The following is an 11,642-nucleotide window of genomic DNA, read 5'->3' on the forward strand; positions in this document are numbered from 1 at the left end:
CAGCTAATTTGGATTATTGTAGGTTTTCATCATGACAGAGCTATCCTAACATGTCCTATTGCAAATTGAAAGCCATTTTAGGTAACCTTAAGCTGTGTACACATGGGGCGATTTTAAGCACATATTGTTGGCAATATGGTCGCTGAGTGACCATATTGCCAGTGTTTTCCAAGTGTTTTTCTCTGTATTTTGCCATTTTTTTACCATTTCAAAACAGTAATATATACGGTCTGAAAGGTCTACAGTGAATTTACCGTTTCCCAAAAAAACGGTATTTGGAAACTGTAAAAAAACCAGGGTCCCACCCTTTTCAAATTCGTTTTTTTTTTTAAGTCTGAACGGATCTGAAACGGTATTTAGGACCCAGCCAATAGTGAGCACAAGCTGATTCCGCTATGTGCATATCTAATGAGTGGGACCCGCTCCTTGCAGTGAATATTTAATGAGCAGGTCCCTGCCCCCTGCATATGGAATAAGCAGGACCCGCTCATTAGATTTGCACAGAGCAGGACCTCTGTGGCAGTGCTCAACATGCATGTAAAAGGGGTTTATGCAGCTTTCACACCGCAAAACCTGCTTAGACCCGGTATAGTACCGGGTAATATGTGCCGTCTGAAAGGGGCATAACCTGCTTTGAACCATTTTAAGAAACGTTTTAAGTACCGGGTTAGGTTTTGCAGTGTGAAAGGAGCATTAATGTACTATACGTACATTTCCTTGCTGGTTTTGGATTGATTCTGCGTTGCACAGACATTTTTAAGTACATGCACATTCATCAGGTGTCATCTGGGCAAATGCATGGAAGAGAAGTACTTTTAGTATATGGCCTATCCAGAGGTGAGAATATTTAGAGACCAGTCTGATCTCCAACATATATCTTGCACCACTTACAAGGCTGATGTAAATGTGTGATGAGAGTGGACGGCCATATTCACCAGCGGATGTGGCCACGACGATTCTGCCCACTCTTAATATAAGCAAGAATCGCATTTATTTCTGTGCATACAGATGCATCTGAAATGAGTGTGAATCAGCGTCATAGTTACTATCTGGGGTCTGTCTTGGTATAATTCCTTTCATTCCTATTTCAAAATAACCAATTTTTTAAAATCATTGTTGAAGGTTTTCAATTAACTTCCTTAAACTGCAGCAATATCCCAGGTTATTGCCAGGTCTACCCATGCCGTGGCTCAGTGCAAAAGGGTTATAGAATAATAATAACCCATGTAGCTTCCAGGGTTGGACCTGGGAAGCACCCGGGCACAACTTTCTGAGAATTTTGGGTTAGGCTATGAATGAGGGAAGGGGGGTTAGGGTTAGGCTCCAGTAGGGGGGGAAGCGGGGTTAGGGCTGGGGGGATCAGGGGGAATGTAAGTATACGTACTGTTTCCTCGTAGAGATTCCCTCTATTGGGATGGCCGAGTCGGCATCCCTTCCGCCAGTCATCGGTATCTATTCTCTTCAGAAGATGTAACAATAAAATTGGGCTGTATGTGATAAATACCTTGTTAGGCCGCACTTGTAGATTGGCCTTCTAGCCGGCCCTGATATAATGAGAGACCAGGAAATCTCCATCCACTGTCAGATACAAACTTACTGAATATCTTCCAGTAATCTGGTGTCTTTGTCCTCTAGGACCTTGCTACTGAAAATAATTCAATAGTATGTTCAAAGAGGTATACAATCTACACTGCCAAATATATTATATCAGAGTACTCCCAGGGTCTGTATTTACATACAGATGACCAGCAAACAGGAGGCCTGCGTTCAGCATCCAATAGAGGGAATCTTGATAGGGGTCTAGTAAGTATACTTACCTTTCCCCTGTCCTCCCCCCCCCAACCCTAACCTGCCCTCTCAGCAGCCTAATCCCCCCCTTTTCCCCCAGCCTAACACTCCCTGTTAGTGCTTAACCCTAACCCTCCTACCCTGCAGCCTCCTCCCTACTGCCTAACACTAACCTACCCCATATATTTACGTTCATGATGCCATCAGTCTGGATTTGGCACAGCATCCTCATCAATGTATGGATTGCAGCACCGGTCTTGTGGCCGCTGCTGCCATCTTGTCGACCAGGATGTTAACGGATCTTGTATTTACAGTGCCAGGTAGGTAATTTTTATGCAAATTTTGGTACTTATGTAGTATCTGGGCTGCCGATTTTGTGATTGTATGCCTTACCTTAAGACATACAATCAGATGCGATGCAATGCGATTCGATGCGATTTTGCATAGGATTCAATGTTAAGAAGGTCCTGTTCATTTCCCCACTATCCAAGTGGGCATAGAGTTGATTTTATATAGCGTGGCGAGCGCAGCGAGCCACCGAGCCCGAAGCGTGGTGAGCGGACGCATATTTCTTAAAAAGTATTCTGTGTCCCCTCGCGGGGCTCGCTACGCTCGCCACGCTTCGGGCTCGGTGGCTCGCTACGCTCGCCACAGGTTTATATCCAACTCCATGCCCACTTGGATAGTGGGGAAAGGAAAAGGACCCCTTTTTCCCATTGAATTCTATGTTAAAATGGACTCAGACCATTTTAACATTGAATCCTATGGAAAAATCTGGACCATCGCATCGCATACGATTTGGTCGCATGCGATCCAATTTCTAAATCGGACGCCCAGATACTACATAAGTACCCAAATTTTTGCTGTCATGTAGACACCCTTTAGCTGTGTTTTAAAGTTTTAGATGATACATGTGTCTTTAAAAAATCAATTAATATACTGATTAGTTGACTTTGGTTTAAATAGCTAGTGCAATAAAATAGTAGAACCCTCTTTGTTTTTCAGCTATTGCTGAATTTGTCTCTGTTCTGTTTTAATTTCACAGAAATTAGGAAGGGAATAGTAACAATGAAAGGAACAATACACATTTTTGAATCATTAACCCCTTGAGTGGTGGGTTTTGCTGGGGCAGGACAAACCTACCAGGGCAGATTTGTCCTTCCCCAGCAAAACCCACCTAAGATCATAGGAGCCCCCCGCCCCCCTAACCTTTGCTCCGGCGTAGGCTGAGCTCCCTTCCGCCGCTGCCCCAGCCGCCAGTCACAGCAGTGACCTTAGGCGGCAGGCTCGTGGATGTTTGCGGTGGCTCGGGAGGACTCCGGCTCCCGAGCTGCCCTGAACATCCCCGAGCCTTCCGCCTACATCACTTCTGCAAAATGAATGGTAGCTGGGGGAGCGGCAGGGGTCAGTAGAGCTCCGGCGTATGATCGCTGGAGCACAGGTGATTGGGGGTGCTGGGCGGTGTGACAAGGTGCTCAAGAGGTGGTGTGCCAGTGGTGAACACCTGGACACCACTGGTGCGCACCTATTCCATATTTGTGGTATGCCCAGACATTTTCTGGGACAGCTCACTGCGGCAAGAAAATGTTCACTCTTGTTAGTCATTTTGAAATACCTTTAAATACCACCTTTTGCACCTTATATGAATTTGTTTTCTAACCAGTGTTTTCTTATTTGCATTTAGGGGGAAATTTACTAAAGGAAATTTGTAAAAAATAGGTGTATTTACTATCCCGAAAATACGGCAATTCGTATTCGTATTGATAGCACATCAATACGAATACGAATTGCCGTATTTTTGGGGGATAGTAAATGTCAAAAATAAGTGTATTTCTGGATAAAAATACACCTTTTTTTTTTTTTTACAAATTTCCTTTAGTAAATTTCCCCTTAATGTCAGATATTTGTATATTTGCAATTATGTTTAAATGCTTTTTAACTTACATTTATTGCAGGGACTTTCCAGTTATGGGGCCATACTATTCAGGTTGACTGGGCAGATCCAGAGAAGGAAGTTGATGAAGAAACAATGCAGAGAGTAAAGGTCCTGTATGTAAGAAATTTGATGATATCTACGGCAGAAGACACCATTAAAGCAGAATTTAACAGATTCAAGCCAGGGGCTGTTGAACGTGTGAAAAAATTAAGGGACTATGCATTTGTACATTTTTTTAACAGAGAAGATGCTATTACAGCAATGTCAATAATGAACGGAGAGAGTATCGATGGAGCAAGCATTGAGGTTACCTTGGCAAAACCTGTGAATAAGGAGGCTAATTGGAAACAGAATTTAAATGGGCAAATGTGTCCCAGTGTGGAAAGTTTGCTTAATTTTGCATACAATGAAGAAGGAAATCAGAGGTCCCTTGCAAGATGTCCGAGTCTTTCAACGGTTTTTAGTGGCCGCCACAGTCCAACATCTTCAGCACCTGAACGATGCACATACCCTTTCTATCCTGGAACTAAACTTACTCCAATAAGCATGCATTCATTAAAGCCGAATCATTTTCATACTGCAGTAATGAATTTAGAGTACTACTGTTACAAGAATAATTTGGCCTTTCCAGAATATTACTTGTTTTCAACAACTAGTCACGATGGGAAAGTTCTTCTGGTTTATAAGATCATCGTTCCCTCTGTTGGAAGTAACTCCCACAGCTACTTTATGCCTGACAAACTGTGCACATCATTGGAGGATGCAAAAGAGCTGGCAGCACAATTTGCTCTGCTGCATTTAGGTGAGTGGAAAAAGCTTGCACTAATATTGCGCCGCTATAACAGTTCCTGCTTCGCCTCATTAGTGAGGCGAAGCAGGAGGGGACACCGACAAGATGTATTAACATCTTGCCGGCCGAAGTGGGGGAGCGCTAACTCCCCCTCCGGTGATGTCCCTCCTGGAGGCAGCGCATCAATTAAAAGCTATCACTGGTTGACTACATATGTTGAGGTACGTGCAGGGATTCAAGAATAATGTTGGGTTAACCATATTCAATTTTTACCTCTCAGTGATGTGTTTCAATGGAAATCCTCAAATTCGACCAGCATAGACATGAGGAGGATTTGTATGCATTCCACATTGCTTTAACTTCTTTGAGCCGCTTCATATGTAAATTTGTAATTAAATACATAATGGGCCTGATTCTGGTTCACTTGCAATGGTTTGCGCATGTAACTTTCTCTTCACATGTTACATCTGCCCCACCTGTGCACATGGTTTTTGTCCATTAGAGAGAGAATTTGCTATTGTGAGTGAACCAGAATCAGGCCCAATATTACCAGCCGCAAGTATCTGCCATAAACTTACTTCTCTCTAATATTGAAGTCTGTGGAACTGTTAACGCATACTACACAAAACATTTAAAAGGAACATGCAATTTTTATATGTATAAATAATTATACAATGTTCGTCAGTAAAAAATAAAGCCATTCTCAGTAAATATTATGCCAATGGAAAAGCAAAAACCTGAGGTGAAAGTTTGGCACATGCTCCAAGAAGCTAATTTAAATTATATGTAGGTCATAGGGAACATAAATGAAGTGAGTAATGTCACATACATGCAGTATAAACTTTCAAATCCTGTTTCAAATTTAGCAACTGTTTATCCTGGGAGGTTTATAAAAATTTAGAAAAGAGTGTAGCTAATAAATTATGGCTGTTCTAGAAATCTTTGCAAACACTTCATCATCCACTGTTGTCCACAATGGTCCAGTGTGGCTGCAGTGGTGTAGCAAATGGATGCCAGTCTTTTGCTGTCGTGCACCTGCCTTGATCTTCTGTTCCTGTTACTGAGGGGCTGCCGGGAGTAACCTCTTATCTGGGTGCTGTGTGTAAAGCTCTTGTCCCCCCCCCCAACACCCCTGCAGCAGCCGTTCCCATAGGGACAGAAGTGCTGCTTCTCCCTCTTCTTAAAATCTCATTCCTACTGTATATAAGGAAGCCTTTCTTCTGCAAGTATGTGTTTCATACAATGTTTTCAAGCCTGTTCTAATCCAGAGGATCAGTGATCTTATACCCCTTTCACACCAGAAATGCAAGGACAATCCCGTGAATTCAGTTCCTGGGACAAGCAGGGACATTCCCGGGTATGGACCCATTCACACCAGAAAAGTCCCTGCATTTTCTGTTGTGTGAAGGGGGCCGGGAGGAGGTGGGGAGGAGGCGGGATGGCGTCGGGCAGTCGGTGGAGGTGGTGAGAATACTCACCCCGGTTGCTTGTCCTCTGTGCAGACCGGGGATCTACACAGGTGGCGGCACAAATGACGGGACATCCACCGCCTGTCCCGTCATTTGCGCCCGCCGCCTGCATCAATTCCCGGCCAGACAGGACACCGAGGACCGGCAACCCGGTAAATATACCCTACCCAATTCACACCAGCCAGGTGCCCCGGGTACAACCCGGGAACAACCCTGCTACCTAGCAGGGTTGGATTGCCAGCAAATTTGTCCCGGGAACCTTTCACACCAGCACTAGTACCGGGTTGTTCCCTGACAGCACGGGAATTTAGGCTGGTGTGAAAGGGGTATTAGGTAACTGAGGGATAGATGTATGAAGCAGTGATAAGGGAGGAGAAGTGATAAAGTGCCTGGTACTTTATCACCGGCCATTAAGCTCCTGACTGTTAAGTTTCAGACTGGGTTTAAAAAGGAACAGTGAGGAGCTGATTGGCCTGTGATAAAGTACTAGGTACTTTATCACTTCTCCCTTATCACTGCTTTATACATCTACCCCTAAATGCCGACCTTCGTATCATCCATATTTGCATGCGCTCATTATATAAGATATGTTCTGCAGATGGGCGTATAGTCAACTCTGCATCAACCCCTTTGTCCTCATCTGTTGCAGACACCTTAGCATACACACTGCAGCCTAGCCCAGGTAATTTAATAGGGAATCCAGGGGGTAGGGCACCATGGCTGCAGAATCTTTCATTCACCTGGCTAACAGGACAGACATAAGTAACTGATAATGTTGTTGTGGATGCTTTAATGAACACATCACAGTCCAGCCAAGGTCATTTTTCCTCACAATTCAGGAGGTAGGGCTCCAGGCTCCAAAATATCATAAATGAAAATGAGTATAGAAATAAATTGTATCATAGAGCTTTAAGCTGTGTATACACTTTACAGAACTCTGAAGATCCAACACACACTGATAATTGGAGTGATTTTTGGATCAGTGTGTGCTTTTTTTTTTTTTTTCAATGAGATTGAGAGGTTGGCCATTACAATTTTTAAACAGGATCAACCTCCCAATCTGACTGTTTAACCCTGAGAGAGCCAACGTTGCTGTGAGAGATCCTCTAAATATCTGTTAAAAATGCCAGCGACGCTGGCATTTGTAGCGGATATTTTGAGGATCGCTCACAGCAATGTTGGCACTCAAAAGGTTTATGAGAGTTTGGAGTTTATTGGTTAACATTCCTGAATGCACTCCTACTGGTATCTCAGTTGATATCTCTAGTTACATTGCATGTACCCATCTTTAGTGCTTAAAGCAAATCTAACTACTCCTGAAATACGTATTTGGGAGATATTTATATATAGACTGGCAGGTTAAGCCTTGATGTGAACACATGTACCTATTCCACAGGAGCAGCCTGAATGGTTTTCCGAAAAATAATACTCTAGAGCAGGCATGTCCAACGTTGGCCCTCCAGATGTTTTGAAACTACACATCCCAGCATGCTTTGCAATAGTTTTAGCATAACTGTGGCAAAGCATGCTGGGATGTGTAGTTTCACTACATCTGGAGGGCTAACGTTGGACATGCCTGCTCTAGAGGACTAATTTTCCTACTAATTATTAGAGGACCAGCAGAGGTCATTATTTGATGTTAGTTTGAATTGGTCTCCAATATTGGACCATAGGAGAGTCCTCACTTAGCGGAATAGGGACGTCTTCTATCCCATTTAAAATGGTACCCTATTAAGTGTCTATATTAAGAAGGATCTATAGGAGAAAATATCTTCTTGGTTGTAGACTATTTACAGGTGTGCACCAAAATAGGCGTTCCACCTAACACAGGAGGAATCATTTATTCCACCAGAGGGTCAACATATATAACTCTCTCTGTGCAACTGAAAAAAACAATAGACCCATTAAAGATTGGTATAAAACATTTATACCCCTGATGAAGTCTCATAACGAGACAAAATGTGTTGGGTTTGTGTTTCATGCTTAATCTTGTGAAAATGTCACCTCTGACAAGAACTGGACATGGAAAAAGTGTTTTTAATATTTTCATTTAATAAATGTTTTATGTTTAAAATTCTTGTGTATGAATTATAAAGCTAAGAGAGACAGGAATTACCATTTAAACACCACAGGGCACCTAGCAATACTATTGGGAGTATATATATATATATATATATATATATATATATATACCGTATATACTCGAGTATAAGTCGACCCGAATATAAGCAGAGGCACCTAATTTTACAACAAAAAACTGGGAAAACTTATTGACTCAAGTGGGACCCTCACACCAGCGTCATCAAAGGGGCGTGCCCGGGCCGCCGGCGTCATCAAAGGGGCGTGCCCGGGTCGCTGGCGTCATCAAAGGAGCGTGCCCGGGTCGCCGGCGTCATCAAAGGGGCGTGCCCGGGCCGCCGGCGTCGTCAAAGGGGGTGGGACCGGCCCCTCCGAAGCCACTATGCTGCCGGGGAAGCGCCGGGCATCGCCGTCTACGGCGACGCTGGGCTTCCCCGTGAGGCTGTTTTATCGGGGCGCTGCGAGAGGGGCAGGGCGCATTTTGCCCTTTAAAAATCGGGCAGGGCGCTAAAACAGCCTAGCGGGAACACTAATATATATATATACACACTTGAGGCATCCACACTCACGGCCATCTTCAATCAACTCTTTGGGGTGCACCTTTACAGTGACACAATATATGACCCAATAGTATATACAGAGGATCTTTAATAATCTAATAAGAGATCAGGATATGTGTACATTTCGGTGAGTGCCCTTATTGGATTATTATAGTTAGGTCGACATAAATAGGGCTGACATGCACTGGGTCGACTACTGATGACTGACATGGCTTAGGTCAACACATGAAATAGTTTGACAGGGTTGGAAGGTCGACTCAAGCATTAGGTCAACAATGGCTAGGTCAACAGTCAAAATGTCGACATAGGTTTTTCACTCTTTTTTGTGCCAACGGGTGGTATTTCATGCCCTACCAACCACTAGGGTGTGAAGGGAGAATGGAATAATGCACTTGAAGCATTGCGAGCGCAGCGAGCCATGTTAGTGGACGCGGTACACTTTGACAATGTCTGTGTCGACCATGTAGACATTCGGCACAAAATAGTGAAAAGCCCATGTCGACCGTTTGACTGCCGACCTAGCCATTGTCGACCTAATGCTTTTGTTGACCTTTCAACCATGTCAACCTTAGCCATGTCGACCTTCAGTGGTCGACCCAATGCATGTCAACCTAATATTGGTCGACCCAATGACCTATACCCATATATATACAGTTTTCAAATTGCGCTATAATCTATGTTTTGTTTCTAACATTGCTTGTTTCTCTTTGCAGGCTACAATTTCCATCACAGTTCAATGAATAATCTATCACCCATTAACAATGGAATGACAAGTGTGATACAGTCTAGGCCTTATTCTTACCCCAGCTACCCATTATCACCACCGTTACCTCTGTCTAATGGAAACCATATGGAGCAGGGAGTTTTTATTCCCAATCAAGCTTCTTACTACTGAAGGCTTGCATGGTACTTTCTAAGAGTTCACTTTCCTTTGTGTTTCTTTTTCTTTTTTGAAAGATAAAATTAGCATTAATTACTTTCATTTGCAATGTTGCTTTTAAAGTTGATTCATGTTTATTATAATGTTTCATAGCTTTTCGTTGTGTTCATATGCATTCTTTTTAATGCACCCAATAATACCACTTTCTCATCAAAGCCCATATTGCCGGGGGAACCTGGGTTCTGGCTTGATGTGAAAGGGATTATCTGGGTTCAGTGCCCCAGGAATTTGACCCGGGCCACGACCAGGGTTAAACCTGGAACAGACCCAGGTGGTCTTCAGTGTGAAAGTGCACCCCACGTAATCCAGAGATCTGCAGAGATCATATAAAGTATTATTATTCATGTTGCAGAGACGTATTTACCGGTATGTGCAGGCAAACAGTGTTTAAGCATTAATTTCTTAATACTAGGCAGGCACACATAAACTTCTATTAGCCTTAGTTTAATTTGTTACGTTTTGGAAATTAAAACAAATGTAATTCTTAGCTATTAGCCTATGCTATACAGTTACCACCCTAGTAGATACACTACTTCTGTATTCATTCTATCAGGCATTGATTCTTTTGGCCTAAATGTCACTTCTGAGTCATTTTGAGAAGCATTATGGATATGTATCATACCGATTGAACAAATTTACTTCACAGAGCACATATCAATGGAGCGATCAGAATAGGCTGTGAATGATAGGCTATGGAAAGTGATAATACTATAAAACATTTGTAGATTTGTATTTTTTAGAACGGAAAGGTGTAGTTGCCCTTTTAGGGACTTTAAATGCGAGCAAGCAAACATTTTCCAAGTGCTTGCAACTCTAAAGGCAATATTCTTTTCTCTTATTATGTGTGAGAATGGGAACAAGGGCTGTGAATCATAACTTAGGTCCCCTGACTAAAAGTTAGAATTTTCCTTCCATAGGCTTAGTATATGCTTGGAATCTAGCTAGTGGTAGGATAATAAAATGTGAGTATTTGACAGATCAGTTGGGAACTTTAGCAGCTCCATGGTAAAGTAAGGATAATCGAACCTGCTAACATTTTCTTAGCTACCCATGTCAAGTAACTGGGTAAAGCTAAAATCGCTAGTATTATTATCACTGATAATGTCATACCGGAAATATTATATCTTATACAAAGGTATATTAACAAACCTTTTTGGATACAATGTATAATGACCTTTTCTGCAGTCAGGAGAGGTTGGCTCTGTATTGCAGTAAAGCACATGTACAGGTATGTACTGAGATATATCAGCTGTACTTTGTTTTTCATCCATTCCCAAATTGTATTACCATACACCAGTTATAAATAGAATGTGTTATTACAACTGCACCATTTTTTTTTCTTTTTGTTAAATGTTTTTTTAAACGTTGCATATTATATAAGTAGGCCAATTGGTCATTTTGTGTTTAAAGAAAGCATAATGGTTCTATGTACTGTATTACATTTCCACTGATGTTTATTGCACTTACATTAAATGCATTCTGTATTACAGTATTACTTAGGTTCTCTGAAGTGTCGACATTTGTGTGTTTGATGTCATGAGTGTGTTTGATGTCATGATTTAACTCTATATGTAATTCTTCAAGAAATCTTTTCACATATGTAGCATTACTATACCACAGAAGCTTGCATTTAGTCAAGTGGCGTGGAAATAGGATGTATGATGCTTCTCATTCAATAGGAGAGCAGAATAATACTAGGCTAAACTAGGTATGCGTCCTGTTGAGGCCTGAGACACGTGATTGCCTGTTTTAAAGACTGCATGCAGTAGAATTTGATGAAGAGGAGACTGTAGCTGGTAATGCTGGTAGCATGCAGGAAGCAGACAGCAAACTGTTGCAATGTACAGTATGAGTGTTGATTACAGCAGAAATAAATGGAGATAGTCCTGGTGCTAGGTATTCAGCACTGACCACAGCTCTGTTAGCAGTAGAGGGGAATTAGAACTCTGCAGGACTCCGGAGAGGACCGGGAACAATGCCAAGAAGGGCAGAAGGTCAGATAACATGGACTGGATCGCTACTTCCTCTTGAAGATAAGTAGTACTTGCAAAAGTGCATGTGCAGGGAACAGCTTGAATAG

At 42.4% G+C, this 11,642-nt stretch overlaps 1 protein-coding gene across 2 annotated transcripts in view; it reads left to right on the forward strand.

The window, feature by feature from the left end:
• RBM46 (RNA binding motif protein 46) overlaps positions 1-11,044 on the forward strand; it is a 40,829-nt gene extending 29,785 nt beyond the window's left edge. For both annotated transcript variants that reach the window (XM_083172120.1, XM_083172129.1), the window contains exons 5-6: positions 3,744-4,526; positions 9,336-11,044. In XM_083172120.1, coding sequence (XP_083028246.1) covers positions 3,744-4,526; positions 9,336-9,517 — 965 coding nt within the window. In that variant the 3' untranslated portion in view covers positions 9,518-11,044. The remainder of the gene's footprint in view (positions 1-3,743; positions 4,527-9,335) is intronic.
• The last annotated feature ends 598 nt before the right edge of the window (positions 11,045-11,642 follow it).

This window comes from Crinia signifera, chromosome 1 (assembly GCF_055691185.1).
Source record: "Crinia signifera chromosome 1, ASM5569118v1, whole genome shotgun sequence".
NCBI lineage: Eukaryota > Metazoa > Chordata > Amphibia > Anura > Myobatrachidae > Crinia > Crinia signifera.